At 38.0% G+C, this 18,513-nt stretch overlaps 1 protein-coding gene across 1 annotated transcript in view; it reads right to left on the bottom strand.

The window, feature by feature from the left end:
• The window catches only part of NKAIN3 (sodium/potassium transporting ATPase interacting 3), a 335,631-nt gene that overhangs the window by 164,203 nt on the left and 152,915 nt on the right, over window positions 1-18,513 (bottom strand). Inside the window, exons 2-3 of the mRNA XM_041412864.1 lie at window positions 14,050-14,187; window positions 4,873-4,953 (exon numbers count right to left, since the gene is read on the bottom strand). Of these exons, the coding sequence (XP_041268798.1) occupies window positions 4,873-4,953; window positions 14,050-14,187 (219 nt within the window). The remainder of the gene's footprint in view (window positions 1-4,872; window positions 4,954-14,049; window positions 14,188-18,513) is intronic.

Genomic DNA, 18,513 nt, shown 5'->3' with positions numbered 1-18,513 from the left:
GTCTTTTATCCTCCATCTATTGATTTTCCATATTGGTTTTATGGATGCTGCCAACTTTGTCCCTGAGCTTTTTGGAGTGGGTAATTCTATGGAGCTAGTTACGATGATAATTAAACCAAAATAATGGTGTCTGTTTTATCACTTACATCAGCGCAAGTTAGAAAGAGAATCACTTTTTCTTTCATATTGCTAATGTAAATTCAACCAATGCACTCATTTTACATTAAAGAAAAAGACACAAGCCCTAGCATACACCATAACATCTCTATTAATACAAATTAGCATTGGTTCTGAGCTTAACTTACTCCATTTGAGATGATTAGATGTAATTGCAGAACAATTAAGGATTGACTGACATGCACCAGATGGAATAAATTTGATTTCACAAGTAGCCAGTATAAAGTTCACATAATTAACTCTCATTCTGACATACAACATTTTGTTTGGAAAAAAGCACTAGGTTTCCAGTCTCTCAGCATTTTAATAAGTAAATGATCAGTCCATTTTTTACTCAGATGGAAGAAATCATTACTTTTGTCAGATAATTCTATCCTCCAACTACAGATCCATGTAATAATTTGGCCTACAGTTCTGTCTCCAGCTTAATAAAGCTGGATGGGAGCCCTACAAACTCTGATCATCCATTGACCAAAGTAAATATTACTAGGAAAAAACACATGAAAAAATATTGTTTTGCTAAATGACATAAGCAAAACTTCCTTCGGCTCCAGGAGAAAGGCTAATGAAGCTGGTGCCACTGGCACTCAGAGAGCTCACATTCACTCAATATGTAAACCTAAGGACAAGATAACAAACATAAGCTGTTTAGAAGTAGCTTCCTACTGAATATATGAGTGTGTGTCAGGCAAATCCTTGGCCAAAAAATTAGAAGTGTCAGTTGAGACAGAGCTCAATTTGAGAGCAAAACTTAAATCCAGAATGAGGAACAGTCCACAGCAAAGAAGCATGTCGTGGAAAAGCCATGCAGGACAAGCAGAAATATCCTAGAAAAAGAAAAGAGCTCATCAATGTTCCCCAGCTGTTTAGGTAAGGCATATGAAACAATAGGAAAGGTGTACACAATATCACAGTGCTGCTATGCATTTACCAAATAAAGGTTTTAACACATGGAAAGAAATGCCAGCAACTCAAATACAAAAGCAGTAGAAAAATGGTCTATCAAAAAACAAATTTGGAATAGCAAATAATAAATACAAATGAATACAGCTATTTTCATATTGGATCTGAAATACCTGAGGGATGTAACAACAGAATTATTAACTGTGAATTCTAAACAGATGAAGACTCCTTTGTACAGGAGTACATAACATCACGTATTGCTTCAGACGGAGGGCTGGCTTACACACATTAGAAATTATGGGGTCCATTTGAGCACATACAAAACTTCAGGAAAACAGTTTGTGTTTTTGTCTACATGCTTTAATGCCTATACTCTGGAATGTGACAATTAGAACTTAATTTTATTTCAAGACAGAATGAGATCAAAACAATTAATGAGCTTATGTATGGAAGTAGCAAGCTGTCATCCTGCAGTGAAGAATTAAAAGGTCATGTTATAATAACAGCTTTGTTTATCTCATATGGAATGGTTAACACTAAAAATTATGTTTCCAATTTCAGAAAAGTAGTAAATGAAAAAAGACATGCAAAATTCATTTATTTCATATGGGTAGTTTCACTGCTGCTAAAAACAGAAAAAAAAATTAATACAAATAAAAAAGGTGTATATAGGTATATTTATTTTATTTCTAATCAAATAAAAATTTTTTAGCCCTGAAAAAAGCATTATAATTTATTTGTGCATCTGTAACATAAGTGAAGAAGGATCTTGACCTCTATGTTGTTTATAAGCCAGTTAAAGAGGAAACAGTTGCTCATTTGATTTCTACTGACAACAGCAGCTGTGAGAGAGCTGTGTTTATTTCCCTTTTGCACCCAAGATGACTTGAATCTATATCATCCTTTTCCCAGGAGACTGCCCTAATCACCATAGTGTAGCTATTAGAGGGTGCTTAGTTTATCAAGAAAATTATAATTGAAGGTAATTGAAGGGAAAATGTTTCAAACTTGCAGTAAACAGGCCTACATTACCTATGTCCTTTTTATTCTCATTCAAATTTTTCATTACTTGCAGTGGAATTTCCTGGCAGAATTCAAACAGTGAATATTCAAAGGAGATCCTCCTCCCCACTTCAGAAATAACATCTGAGCAAAATTTTAGCAGTGGCAGGTTTCCACTATGACATTTGAAAAGTCTGTCTGCATTGTATGCATGGTCCATGGGCAGATATTGAATTAAAATTACCAGTTATTATTGTACAAAGTTAGATTTTCAGAAGCGTTCATGATTGAAGACTTAATAAACTCATGGGACATCAACCAAGAGCTAACTCATTCTGGTCAGAGCAAATGCAAACATGGAGCTACTTAAAAACAAACAAGCCAACAGAAATCAGTCACCTGCCAGACAGCATTACAATTTTCCCTGATAGAATGTCAACAGAAGTTTAAAATTGTAATCAATCTGTATTCATTTCAGAGATACAGTTTCTTTTTCTTTCTTGAAAGGAAAGAGAGAACAATAGGAAGCAAAAAAAAAAAGTGAATATTGCCTGCCAAGATTTCAATGCTAAATAAACAACCATGCTTGGAAATCTTATTATGGTGTTTGGTTTTCCAGCCACACTAATGTACTCTGATAACAGCACTTTTCTATCATGTCTGACAACACAGAACATATTCATGGAGGAAATGATGAATTTTTTCAACTAGCATCTTGGATAAAATATGGGTCCCAATTAAATTTGCTGTGACATAATAACCAAATAATAAATACCTAATATTTTATGCATATGGGGTAAAAAAACCTTAGTCTCTTAATGGCTTCATCATATCTAGCAAAATTTTCAGAAAGACAAACAAATAGACCCAAAATATGGTGATGTACTGAAAAAGTTTCCTAATTCTATCATTGCTAAGTTGTTATCAATACTCATACCTTTGGCATAATTTATACAAGAGCAGTTAACTTCCACAGTAGTAAATTTGTGTCTATCACCTTGTTGAGAAACACTTTTTAAATGTCATTATCTTGGAGTAAACAAGACAAAAGTTCCACAAAAATGTTGATATTAACTGAAGCGTACCCTAATAAAAGGGAATTTTGTCAACTGCCAGGTAGTATTTTTGCTACTATTTCTCTGCATTGTGATTTGTCATGTTAAGTAAGAGCAAAAAGTGAAACACAGAAGTGAAACTGGAAGATGAAGGATTTAAATTCAAACCTGCTGATTTATAAACCTCTTAACTGAGCATATGAGCAGAATCCCTTGCAAACAAATTCAAGGGTCATACTAAAAGCTTTGCTTCACTTCCTAGGCCCTTAGATAAATATATTACTTACACATAAAATATAATAGTCACTAAAAAAACAGACATGACCCAACTAAATAAAAGTATACAACCTCTTTGTATCATAAGAATGAACAATTATTTGGCTATTCTTCATTTCTATGTGTTGCTCCTCTCTTCATCTAATAGATTTTTAAGTCAGAACATACCATGAGGATCATTAATTTTGGTCCTCTATGAAGTATACTAATTTCTTTATCAAGGCTGTAACTTCTCATGAGCTACATAATTGAAGGAAAAATAAACTGTTGCAGCTTTTCATTATGAAATTTTATCACCAAAGGAACCTATCATTGAAAGTTTAAATTTAAATGGAATTTCTACTGAGTAAATTAAATCTTATTTCTTATTAAATTGGTTTCACAAGTTTTCTGTTTGCTATCAACCAAAAGCTAGGAATCCTAGCTTAATCCTAGCAAGTACATAGTTCATAAATGTTCCACTCTGAACTGAGTGGAGTAAACAAAAATTCACAGGATGGGTCAGGTTGGAAGGGACCACAGTGGGTCATCTGGTCCAACCTCCTTGCTCAAGCAGGGTCTTCCCAGAGCACATTGCACAGGATTGCATTCTCTAAAAGCATTGCATGAATAAACAGTGATGCAGTTCAAATCACTAAATCTGCAACCAGTAACAGTGACATTTATATATTAATAATGCTGGGATCAGCATGTGCCATGGGCATACTGTGTCTGGAATAATTTAAATGTGGTAAATGTGGTTAACCAAGATCTGTATCATCTGTGTCCAACTGGAGGATAAAAATCAGCAGGTGTTGTGTGAAATTCCCTGCAGATACAATGCTGAGCATAATCTATGCTAACATAAGTGCTACCTTGAATGAGCACGCATCTCTTGATGTGCAATTCCAGCAAACATATCTGCTCTAATCAGAGGATTGAATAAAGAATTGGTGACCTAAAACACTGAGTGTCATATAAAGGAAAGTTTTATTCAGATGTGACAAAAGTCACCCTTTGACACTTGTTCTTTTTTATAAAGAATTAGCATTCTCACTGCGAGATCATTTGTTCAGCAAGTTATCACATTAACCTTCTTAGTCATTTTCTTTCAAAGCCGTCTTGGAAATTCACATTTTTTATACACACTTGAAAATTCAACCAAAATGACACTGCCTGTTTTTCAACAATCTAAAAGGACCTCACATTTACAACTGAATACCTTCCCACCTCTCACCTTGGGATGGCACTTCAGAAGGCAACTGTAATTCAGATTCATTGCATTCATGTACTTCAAACCTGTGGCTATTTACTAGCAGGGAGAAGTTCAAACATTACAGTTCTTGTTGGAGGCAAACTGAAGATCAAATTGTATGTTCAGACAACCACATTTTCCCTCTGTGTTTGCAGTCTTCTGAAATCTGAGAGTCCTGCTGTTGAGACACCCTCCCATAAATCTGAAGAAAGGTAAGTGACCTACCTTAGAAAGCCCGCCTACTTCCAAATAGAAGCAGATAATGAAAACATTCCAGGTGACCCACAGGGCAGTCCACACCGTGTACTAAACACAAAGCCAGATGACAGCAAAAAAGAGAGAAAAATAAAACGTTAAGATGAAATGACTTCATACTGAGCAGATCAATAATAAACAAACTGATATCAATAAGCATTGTTCTTCTGGGATCAGCCAACAGCAGAGTTCAGAAAAGAAGCTCCCTCTGCAGAAGTCCCCTAAGAACCACCGGAAATTACAAATTCAATATTCATTGATGTAATAAACAAATACCAATAAAACAGATTTATTCTTTGCAGTTTTACACTGTCCTACTGATATCAATTAAGTCCAAAATGCTGACTGGTTTTGGGACAAATCTGAGTAATTTTTAAATCACAAATTAGCTCTCCTAAAGGAAATTTCAGATAAGCAAATAAAACCTTAAATAAGTAAATATTATTAAAATAACATTTAAATATTATGAAGAAAGGTACAAGAAAAAACCCCATGCCCCAAAAGACCCAGAAGATCTCTTGACCTGGTAATATAGATTTTTTTTCTTTTTAGGCAAATAGTTAAAGTGTAAATCTGATCTTTTGAGAGCCTTTCACAGTAAAATGTACTTTATTACATTAAAATTAGCTGACTACTTCTCCAAGCCTTTTGCCATGAATCTGGTCCTGGGTTCTCAAGCATCATACTGAACTCATACAGCACCCACAGCATGAATGGGACATTAATTCATCTACTCCAACTTTTGCATTTTACCTGTCAGCAAAACAGACTGGCACCATTTCTTTATGGATACCCTGTTTACTGACACACAGCTGTACCCTGTTCCCAAGGAACTCCCCAGGTATTCCACCTCAGGAGCATCTCATCCTGATGGGCCAAGTGTCCATGCAGCCATGCTGGAGCTGCATCCACTGGAACAAATGCAGTGAGCAGCAGAACTGCCACTTCAAATTTACACACGTGGAGCCTTCACAGTGGAGAACTGCTGCTAAGAGCTTTGCAAGTCTAATTAGCTGTGGCCAGATAAGGATTAGCACCTATTGTTTTCTTCAGTCATTAAAGCTCCACACACTGAACTACAATGTATTGCACAGGTGCCATCAGTTTGGCTTTCTTGGGCAGTTTTGGGTTTTGTTCCTCTTCCTGTCATGTACAATTAAAGTTTCAGGTAAAGAGGATTGAACTTTTTCCCCTCCTTGATTACTCCCCCCTGCATAGGGCCATTTCTGTACATCAAAAAGGTCAACTGCTTTAATATAATTTCTTCTGAGGTATGTAGGCAGTTGGGCAATGGCCCAAGAAGGAGAACACTAAGAACCAAAACAAGAATAACACTCCTGGGCCCTTTCCTCTGTCTCATAGAGAAGGGCAGTGTGGCAGCTGAAGGCTGCGATATTATAAAATAGACAAGCCTGTTGTGGTGTGTGAGCAATATAAGGTCTGTACTGTCCATATGACGAACCTAGAGTATATCATATTTTATTACATTTATTGACTTTGTAGTAACTTGATGCCATCATCGACTACTGATTTTCTAAATTTATATTCAGAACATTACATGCAGAGAGTTCAAAATTAATGAACAACTCATACAATCCCAGTTGCATGTAAAAAGCAGAATTTAGACTATTTGGGAGTATTCTTCTTTTTAAGAAACAATTTTTTATTTCTCTGTGAACTAAATCTGTCATCACAACAAAAGGAATTCTGTTTGATCTTCCAGGCCAAACCAAATCTGTTAATGGCCTCATTCTGTCCCATGGGCATCGATGGTGCATTGTGCAGGCAAAAACTGTCAGAGTCTGCTTTCCCAGGCCAGGCTATGCTGTTTTACACAGTTATCACCAGTTTGGTTCCTGCTCCACCATGAGGATTACTGAAAGAGAAGTGCAGGTGCAAAGTACGTGTGCACCTTGAAACCCAGTGCTGTGTAGAGGCTCTTCCTACACTCTCACTGATCTGCAGAGACCTAAATTTGAGCTCCTTTTGCTCTGTAAACATAACAATTACATTACATTTAGTAATTAGTACTACATAATTTTTTTTTAAGTAGGAAAGTTATTGCTCTTATTGGATATTCAAGGAGCAAATTCCTTCCTTGCATAGTTTTCTAGGTACTTAAGGAAAGGTTATAAGACAGAAAAGGCAAGAAAACAAAATTAAGAAATGTTAGAATTTGGGTTGTGCAAGCCAACTTAATTTTTCTATTTTGTGGCTGTATTGTGGCAATACAATCCAAACATTAGTAAAATCATCATAGATATATTTCTATTTTGAAAGATCTTACCTCCCCCAAAACATTTCATGAACAGCTATCTCAATACTCCTTTTCTCCTTGTGGCTCAGACCCTGTTCTGAGGACAGAATATTAATTTCCTCATGAGGTTCACTAAGATGCTCATCGCTGTAATGTGTGAGAGCTACACAAACATTAACTAATTTATTTTATGTTATAAGGGAATGATACAGCTCTCAGAATGCAAATGATGTTCTGATACATGCAGAGATTACATTCAGAATATTATTGTAAGCATCCAACTTGAGGTCCTTAAGAGTTCATTTTTCAGAATGCTTGGGGTTATATACTTAGTTTATAAACTCAGTGTTCAGCTCCCTGTGGCTGAACATGCACCACTTGTGCAAATCAGACCACAAGGTCTCAAGACAAGAATCCAGAATGCAAGGGGAAAGAAAAGCATGTGACAGGTTTTGTTAAAGTCACTCACTTGGTGTCAAAATAGGTTTCAGTGGTTGAGAGCAGAGATAAAACTCTGCTGCTGAGCACAGCCTTCACAGCAAAAGCAATCCTTTTTTTCTTGGTAGCATGTGCCTTACTCTTCCCATTGTCTTCTGTTTTCAGAAAATCAGGTTTCTATTCTACATCTGTGATCACGAGAAAACCCCCAAATGTCTATCTTTTCTACTGAAATTGAGGCAAAAATATAAGATTTAGTAGGTGTCTATCTGGTTCAAATCTGCAAATATATAAAAGAATCATAATAAGACTGCACAGAAGGGCTTTAAAAGCAACTTTTCTAACATTTTGAGTATTTATTTATTAAACAATTGTAATACTTTCTGACATTATATGCATTGAGTAAATGTATATGTATATAGCTTTTAGTTTAAAAAAACAAAACCAAGCAATATTCTATTATGTGGCATCACACTAACACATGCTTCAGTCAAGTTACACCTTAAGAAAAGTGTTACTTTTAGATGCATGATGCAGATTTCTTAGTTTTGCTAGCAGAGCAACGGTCCAAATTGCCATCCTGTGTGTGAAGGGACATGTCATGCATGCTGGCAATTTTCTCTCCGTGTGGGAATGGTTAAGGTCTGAGACCATCAGGTCCACACTGACCCTCAGGTTTCACTTCACTCCCAGGCACCTAACCTGTTTCATGATCTGACCTGCCATTTAACCTTTCTCACTCTGTGTCCTGAACATTATCCTGTCCATCCTGCTGGGACTGCTCACTCTCACTTCCCCACACCCAGCAATTCCTGCCTAGTCCTTTGGCCACCCACATTCCCAGCACCCCAGCTCAGCTGGCCTCATAGTCAGTGTCACAACCCTCACCACATCTGTCAAGAAGAAGGAATTTCCCACACAGGCTGAATCAAAAAGAAGAGTTGGTATTTTTATTTTATATCCCAAATGATGCACAACTTAAGAATCACCTGGACATTTTTGTAACAGTTCCCTTCTAGAGGAAGGACCTAGGACCAGGCCATAATCCTTGCTTATTTCTCCCCATGATGCACTACATTTTTTTCTTTCTCTTGGTCTTTTACACTAATGATTGTATACTATGAGGTATGAGGAAGTATTTGAAGTCTTACCAATGAAGTCGAGGGAGTACTCACTAAACCTTACAGGTTAAACATCTAATAAATATCCCCTTTCATAATGTCAGCCTCTCCACAACAGTGAGATTTGACTCTACAGCCTCTTGACTCCAGAATCTAATTGAAACCAATGCAGAGATACATTTCATACATCAGTGAAATACAAACATTTCTAGGTTAAAACAATTGCATTGGATGGACACAATGTCACAAGAACAACTGGTTAAGGAAAAGAAAAAAGAGAATTTTCTAAGTTTGGATATTACAAGGATTGTGGGATAAGTTTAGCTTTAATGCATAAACTATCTCAAGAGTATATTTAAATCTGAAGTGCAGCAACTACTGTGACAGTGTCATTCATGGCATTAGAGGGAATGAATGTTGACTCAAGGATACTTCAAGGGAAAGGAGCAACTACTGAGTCGTCAAATCATTCCCCTGTAATACCTGGCATCAGTACTTGCAGAGCCTTTTTAGTCATATATATGAAAGATGGTAAGGGAAGTGACATGACATAAATCAGCACAATGGAGCAGTAACAACACAGGACTTACCAGGAAGGATAATCAACAAGTAATGTTGGAAGCCTAAATATTTCACATGTGCTTTCACTGTCTGTATAACATTTGCTTCATTATGGAATAAAGCATCCTGAACAGCCTTTCTTCTGCTGTTCTGTTTTTTTAATTTGTTTGGAGTTTATTTTAAGAAACTCTTTTCTACTACATCCATTGAATATATATCACATTACTTAATGGAATACATTAAGGCAAGTAAAACAGAGATATCCACCATAGATTCTCTCTATTTAAATGTATTATTTTCACCCTTCACTATTTATTAACACTTTTTTTTTTCAGCTTTGAGCCTGGCTTTTGTAATTTTAGCTATATGACTCATCATTCAGAAGCCTTTTGAAGTCCCATATCAGAAGCAGCAGAGGGAGAAGATCCCCAGTTTTAACAAGTATCCTGTCATCATCATTAATCAATTTTAACAACCTGAAAATCTTGCTGGTGATAGCAAGATCTGTTAAGAAAGGAAAAGAACGAACAAGGAAACAGATCACAGCAGAGCTCAGGAACTTCATGACAAGAGTGTAACAGCATAGTAGAGAACTGAAAATCAGCTGTTTCTTTCTTCTTTGCAAATGTTTGGGTAAGTCTCAAATGAGCTAATGTGGGAAAATTAGGAATCAGGTCTGCACTTTTATGCCCCTTGGGAACTTTGCACAGATTTAATTCAGTCACAAAATATTCAAATACAGAAAATAGCACATCTGCTTAGTGACAGGACAAATTGTTCACAACATTTATCTAAATTACTAACTAATACAAAACCTATTAGAAATAATTATTGGATTTAAGCTAATTAGGACACTTGGAGTCAATGTTGTCACTCCCTCTCTCTGTGTCCTAAGCTCTGAGGACTTGGTATTTTAAGTATGAGCAAGTGAAATTCCAGATTTATTTCAGAATCACCACCCATATAGTCCTGTATCCGAGGAACTGTATACAGTGAACATGAACCTCTATCTTTAACTACTCAGAATAAGAATTCTATTCAACATGTATCAGCCACTGCATGGCAGCTCTTAGATAGTGAGACTTTTTTTTGGTAGAAAGCTCTCACAACAAATTCTCTATCACTCAAACAAACTTATTTATTCAGACTTTTAATCTGCAATGACTATGCCTATGGTGCAGCTTATGTGGTCACTAAATCCTAGTGATAAACTGGCCATACTGGGGTCAATGGCAGTGGAAGGGTCAAAAGCATGCAACTGCTATTTTTTTATCAGTTTCTGTTGCAGCCCTCACTGAACTTCTTGGCTCTATGTACCTGCAACAAAAGCCTGCCCAATTGTGCCTGCAGAAGCACTTTCCTATTTGACTGCAGTATAGATGTGCTTCAAACTACAGCCCTACATGTATTACATTTATTCACTTACTTTCCCATTCCTTACATTTTTCAGAATTTGAGTAGACTGAACATGACATACACAGCATAAGATGACAAAATGAAAGCTTTTGTGTAACTTCACTTATCAGGGAAACCTTCAGGCACAGACTTCATTGCACAGAAGACAGATTAAAAACATTCTCTTGATGTTAAACAATGGCTCTAGAGCTGGTCAGCTGAAGTCAAGATTACCATCCGACTATGACATATTATCATGAGGACAATTTGTGTGCACACATGCCAGATTAATTTTGTAGACACAATTTACAGAAGTAAACCATTGTATCTGACATGATTCTCTCTTTACTTCAGTTTTTTAATACTGTGATGGGATCATCTGCATTAATGAAGCTGATTTCCTGGGAAGTCTTCTGGAAAAGACAATTGATACTAAGGATGATTTTCTTGAAAAAATTAGTTAGTTTTCCAGTTAAACTGGATTAAACTTAATCTAAATCAGAAAAGTACCTAAAAGTACATAAAAGCATGACTCAAAATACTTCTTCCGCCACAGACACAGTACCAAATTCTTGGGATGCTAACCACTAAAAAATCCAGGGGTTTGGATGTGGCTGAAAGTGGACCTATGAACATGGAAGACCATGAAGCTTCTCCATAAATTTGAAGCCTAATTCACTACTCAGAGCCTTGCAAAGAATCTCTCTGCATTGTGTTTAATACTGAAATTCAGGACACTACTGAAGGTTTGCATTAAACAGACTTTAAAGACAGCAGTAAAAGTTTAGAGGCGGACTGTCACTTTTGCCTGAGTGAATACAGCCAGTGTGCAGCTGGCACTGGTAAGGGTCTTTACTGTCAGTGTCGCTGACTCCTTTTGGGGTTTCTGGGGACAGTGGGCAAAGCTAAACTGTGGTTGGCACAGCCCTAGGAAGCCCAGCTTCTGGGGAGCATGTGTTGAAATAGACTGGAAGATCCTCAGGCTGTGCTCAACAAGAACTTAAGCTGGTGTAACCCTGCACTGCTGTGGAAAGACTCCATGCACTTTTCTCCTTCCTCTGGCTAATTCTTCCCATTTCCCCTCTCCCATCTCCTGTAACAAGCAAAGCACATCAAAGAGCTCACCTACACTTAAATTAACACCAGTAATGAGAATAGTCACTTTTAACTGGGATCTGTTCTGGTTTGACAGTTCCCCAAGTGACTGAACTGGTACCTGTGCTGGTGCAAACAGAGGAACAGCACAGGGACTGAAGGCAGCAGCTGAGCAAAGGGAGTTTTGCTTATGCTGGCTTGAGATATTCACTGAATTCAACCTGAGGGCAAGGCTAGGCATGAGGCTGAACTGACAAGTTTGGAGCTAGCAACAGGAGAAGTCTTGCAACTCCTCCTTTCCCCTCCACCTCCACATTGCTGTTCATAAACATACAGTCCCAGTTTCTGCCTTATGCCAACCTTGACAACCATTGCAACATCATAGACTGGATTCAGGTCGCCAGTTTAGCAAAAAAATCTTCACTTTTTTCTAGGTTGGTTTTCTGACAGCTTAGAAATGGAACTGACTTACTGACAGATCCAGTTAACTGCTGCCAGAAGTGGGGGAGAGGATCTGGGGAAGTGTTCAGTCAGGGAACAGTGGGAGCAGGAAGACATGACAGCCACCCTATTCTGCTGGTGTTGAGTGTAAGGTCAGTTACAGGCACCTCGTGTTACAGACTCCCTTCAGACTTCAGGATTTGGCTCAAACTACTCCTACTTCACTGTAAACCCGATGTTAGTAAGGATATAATCACAGATTGCTCAGAGAGGTGGTGATGGGATGAAGAAGTGGGTAATCACAGAACATTCTGAGCTGGAAGGGACCCACAGGAATCATCAAGGCGAGCTCTTAACAGAATGGCCCATACAGGGATTAAACGTGTGACCTATGGCATTATTAGCACTGTACTCTGACCAGCTGGGCTCTAAAGCCTTGATCTTCCTCAGTAATGAGTATTGGCACCTGCTGTAGCTAGAGCTCCTAAATATATGCTTAAAGATCAATCAGAATATGAGTTCAGTTAAAGCAGCATAAAGTACCTTGCTGGGGAAGTGTTTCTTTAATTATGAGTTTTCTACCTCTACTTTAAAACAACTTTTGTATAGCTCAAAATGTTCAATTACATTGGAAAAGATATAGAAACAGTCAACATCTGTTGTATTTCATTGAAAATTTAAACAGAGCTTGCATCATTGAACAGCAGTGATGAACCTGAGGGGCAAGAAATTTTGTAGTGTTGCACTTCAGACATGAATTTCCCACATAATTTTACAGATGCTTACATTCACTTCTTATGTATAAAATGGAGAGCATGAAGCAGAAAGGTGAGTCATCAATTCATGGACACCCAGTTCTTCAACCACAGATAATAGATAAAAAAACTATTTTTTATATCAATCCATTTTCAATTGATTATAGTCTGCTTGTAAACTTAGCTAACATGAGTATAATCTTGGATGCACTTTTGTTCACTTTTTCTTTTAAGACATGACAAAGAGTTACAGGATTCCAGGCTTGACTAGAAGAGATGAAGCTTTTTAAGTATTTGTTTAATGAGTTTCCCCCAGCAGACATTTATTTCATTCCTTTGTGAGGAAAAAGATAACTTTAGCCTCTTAAAATCCATTACTGACAACACAACCAAAATATTCCAAATACAGCCACTACCAGGTAAGGGTATCATATTCTTACATTCAAAAATGAACATGAGGGAGGAATAGAGATTTTTTTTTTTCTGTTGGCAGTTTACTTCACAGCTTTGAAATTTCTTTTTATTCCTGGCTATATTGAGAGCATGGGGAAAAAAAAGCAACTGAGAAGCTTCAATTTACAAGCATCAGAGAGAATTTACAATAATTCAGGGTCAAAGCCATAAATACAGGTCTTGACAAAATTACACGTAAGTGAGAAGGAGACTTCTTTGGAACCCATGGGTCACAGGACCAAAGAAATTTCTACAATCATTACTCCTCTCTGCTTAAGAGAAATATGTAGTCAAATACAACTTGGCCATTGCAAATTTTTTTTTATAATCACCACCAATTCTGCTTGTCTGTTACAAAAAGAACAGTTTGTACTTTATTTATTTATTTACAGTCATAGTTGATTTGTGTCATAGTTTTGGCAGCACTTTCTCCAGGTTACCGGTTTTTGGTAATGTCCAAAATCTCAAAAAAAAAAATCACTGAGTAGTCCTAAATTTGCAAAAAGACATGGAGACCTGTACAGTTTCTACAGAAATACCATCTGGTGTTTTGAAACCAAGAAAATTTTGCTTTGTAATATGACAGGTTTTATGGGGAAAACCAAAAAGAAATATAATAAATGAGACTTACCACAACTATATATCGAGGCCTAAACTGGATGGTTCCAAACAAACCCAAAATGACAACTATTATTTGTAGGAAATTGCCAAGGATAGGAGCCCACTGGAAACCCAGGAAGTCAAAGATTTGTCTCTCTAATGCTGCCAGCTGTAAGAAAACACATAAACAGAACATCCACTTTTTAATTATAGGTTGAATAGAACATTTGATATTTTCTTATTTGCACCAGGCTTCACCAGCGAGCAAGCAAAGCCATGCAAACCTTGCTATTGCTTCTGAAACACCATCACACTCCCTCCCTTCCCCATGTCTTTGTTCACTAAGATTTACTCTCAGCTAGACTCGACTGCAAGTTCCTCAATCTGTTCCTAGAAGCCCAAAAGGGCAGAGCAGGTCCAGACATGTCCCAGACATGGCCACTGCGATCCCAGGGGTTCCTTAATGCAGGAATTAAGGAAGACTGCTGGGAGCTCCTGAGCCACAGACGTAGGCTCAGGGGATGAAAGGCAGCAGAAAATGTTGGAAGACCTCAGAGCAAACTGCTTCAAAACCAGCAGCCAAATGAGCCATCTGTGCTCTTCAAAAGCTGCTACGTTACTTTTGGACAGCTACAAATCAGAAAGGAATGGTAGCAGCCTAATAGTTCTCCTCCCACTGTCCTCATGGCATTTTGGGTCTGGATTTAGTTGCGTGTGGAAAAGGAGGAAACTAAAAAGCATCAGCCTTCATCTTTGCACCAGCATGTGGTAATTCTGCATTTCTGAACATTAGACAAAAAAGAAAAACAAAAAGCCAGATATAAAATTCTTCTGCAAACACATTTGCTACTCATTTTTGACAATCCAATCCGCTGTTGTAAACATAGAAAATCAACTTTCTTAGCAGCATATTTGCTGGAGTTTAAACTTAGTTCAGTATTTTTTGCAGCTGTAGCAAGATAATCTTGAGCGGCTAAATAGAAACCTACTGAGAAACAACTGAATTTCTGTGCTTGCTAGAATTTATTAACATCTACTTGATTTTACTACATTGTTACAAACCCTAAAATTTACTGAAATATGCACTTACAATATTTATAACTGAGACAGATGGAGCAAGCATGGCTCTATGAATACCAACCAAAGTATTATCATATGTGGGTATTTCACATAAACCATTTCATTTTACACATTATGGCCAGATTCAATCTTCACCTGCAAAATGAGGCAAGGCGTCACTGAGAGCAGAATCCATTTTTTCTGTACAAAACCCCTCCATTACAGGAGACATGAAAACCATATTCTCTATGCTGAGCTTAATAAATATGATAAATCTAAACAATGAAATTAATAAAAGTTGAATCATCAACTTGGTGCAACTCCTTTGCAATCAGTGAAGCTTTACATAGCTAACTTTTATCAGCTAAACATCTGACCCAGCACATACAAATGAAAAAACACACAGTACAATACAGGGGTGCCCCAAATCCCATGTGCAGGATGGTAAATAAGGAATTTTGAAAGCTCTTTGGCACAGGCAGGACTTACAGTTTATGGCCTAGCAACAACATACTGAGAGTCCTTTATCACATAGGAAGGCATTTATGACATCCACGACCAGAGCCAGAGAATTTTTCATTCCCATTACAAGTGGAAATCTTCTGAGTCAGAAAAACAGCTAAAAAACTCACAGACCACCAGTTTTTAGAGACAATGTCTCTTCTTCCTGATGCCCTGACACTAGCAAGCAAGCAGAAGATGGAGCTGTCAAATGAGACAAGGATTTTCTTAGTGCCACCTCTGCCCTGACATTCACTGAAACCCTCCTGCAACTTTGGTCTTCACCTGCACCAAAAAATGAGTGTATCCCATCACACTCCCAGCACTGAAGGCAGCTGGCTTAGCATTGTCTCCATTAAAGTGTCCTTGGCTCTGAAACAGAGCAGCTGTGTGCAAACTATACCCTTACCTACTGAAAATGGCCCTTAGCCATGGGTTTCCTCTCTTTGGGAAGACCGTTGGTCACAATAACCCTGGTTAATGTGACAGAAAACTCTAATGGTTCACTAACATCCAGAATGTCACTGCCTGGCTACTTCCCCAGGCACGAAAATGTGCTGGTGTCAGGAGCAGAGAGCTTGCCCAGAGTGGGTATTGAGCAAATTCACACTGCTGGGTCATGGATGCCATTATGCATTTTATGTAGCTTTGAAACATCTAGAGCTATCTGAAAGACAAAAGCCTGCAGCACAGATATGAATGAAGCTGTTTGATATCTGTCCCTCCTTAAACTGACCCTTGGGATGAATTTTCAGATCGTCATCTTAAATGGCTGAAAAATATAACACTGGAACATAAATTAACACAACCACTGCACTTTGCCACCAGACTCATGCTAAAAGGCTTGGTGTTCAGCTCATGCCTAAACTGGATCAGATAAAGAGTTTGCCTTCATGTGCATCTTTCCCAAGTTCTGAGTACATCCATCAGGTCTGGGCTCCCACAAAATACTTCAGTGGCCACAAATATATTCCCAAAGACTGCACATGTTATATTCACCATAGACAGAGTTACACATAAAAAAAAAATTATTAGTCTTTCCATGGATTACTGTGGTTAAGGCACCCACAACAAACAGAGAAATAAAGTTCAATTTCCTCTCCTGCTTCCTACTGAGTTATTCATTCTTATCCTCCCACTTCCTATCCATTAGGATACCGAGGGAAAGAGCTTCTCTTTGAAGCTGTGTCACAGGCAAAAAAATAAAAATTTGTATTTCATGAGTCAAAAAGAGAGCACAAGCAGAAACATGAGGGTACAGTCTATTGCCTATGGCACTTGTACAAAACTGGGAGAGCTGCTCATGTTTCTTGCCTGCAGGGCTCACTCTTTATTTTATATACAGTGACAGCACGAAACCACCGAAGGAGCCCTGGAAGGAGGATGCCAAGCATACAGTTCCATTCCTTCCCCACTAAGAAGTGCTTTCACCATCAGGCTATGCAGAGAGACCTTCCTGCACAGCTAAGTCTCATTTATATTCCTCTTGTCACCAACACAGAGTAATTTGTCTCATCCCCAAAGCCCACAGAATACATTAGCAGGGGTGGTGCGGAGGGAGAGGAGAGTCTAAAGAAAAGAGGTAGGAGGCATGTCTTTCCTCCTCAAATTGCTACTCTCTTCGAAATTATAACACCTTGCAGGCAACACAGGCAGAAGTTAAAAACCTAATAATTCATTATCATGGCAGAGGAAACATATTAAGTTCTGTTTTCTTTATACCATGAGCAATATGGACTGAATAGAGGAGACATTGGAGTGCTGCTGTTCTTATGTCTACTAGAGCCCCCAAGAAGCAGGGAAGGCCACAAATTTTTTAGCTATGTGCAAATGAAAAAGCAATCCCTAACATAGGCTGTGATTCAGGTAATTGATTTGACAGAAATCATCAGAATAAAAGGGAAGAAACAGGCTCTTGTGAACACTTACAGGCTGGTTTTGCACAGATATGAAGAGTCCATACTGTTGATGTTTGCCCAAATCCAAAATCTCTGTGTCCATCAGTGGCCACCAAACTGGCCTAGATTCTGTGAAAGATGGTTTCCCTTGGAGTTAGGTGTATGTGAGTACTTCAAAATGTTACACTAGAAACATTTTGATTACAGGGAAGCTGTTTTCCTCAACAAGAATTTTCTTTTTCTCAACAGGAAATTTTCCCACATGAATTTCTAATTTCATCACCATTTTCAGATTCTTCTGAAACCAGCCTAAAAACCTGAAAGCTAAAGGGAAGGGAGAGGTTCCCAAATTTAGCTGGCTCAACTTTTTCCATTGTTAGAAGACAGACAATCAGTTTAGTAGGGCAGAGGAGCTCGAGGCTGCAGCTGGGATATGCTCAATGTGACTGAGGTCCTCTGGGGGTTTACTGTCATACCAGTTCCCTGCCAAGTTGGGAGAGGCTGCAGCTCCACTACTTGTGACAACTGAGACAACAAAGTTTGGGACTGTCCACTATAAATTGTTGTTTGATAATTTTTTAAATGACCATCGTAGAAGTGAAATGAAACCCCAAACCTTTCTTGCAAATAAAAGGGGAGAGTTTGTTTCAGCAACTTAGATATTAAGTGTATGTTTATAATGAAAGCTATGTCCAGTTCAGTGAAACATTTTCATGACAACTTATAAAGATCTATCAGAGTTGATGGGAACAAACATTTTCTTATCATAACAACTTGGAAAAGGATGCATGATATTTCTTATTACTGCTGGCAAGGGAGCGCTTTGTTATTTAGTCATCATCATCACTGACAATCTCGTAATGCAAAGAGCAAGACTCGGGAGACCAGGACTAGCAGTAAAAGGCTCTAGTGGGACTGTAGCACTTCACTTAATGAAGTCTTGGGCTTTTACCTCTTTGTTTCACTAAGTCTTCCAGACATTTCCCATTTCCCACTTCCTGCAGAACACAAGGAGAAGGTGCTAAGCTGCTAGATGG

This window comes from Onychostruthus taczanowskii, unplaced genomic scaffold, assembly GCF_017590055.1.
Source record: "Onychostruthus taczanowskii isolate IOZ18803 unplaced genomic scaffold, ASM1759005v1 scaffold4, whole genome shotgun sequence".
Lineage (NCBI taxonomy): Eukaryota > Metazoa > Chordata > Aves > Passeriformes > Passeridae > Onychostruthus > Onychostruthus taczanowskii.
This window is presented reverse-complemented; position numbering and strand designations above follow the sequence as displayed.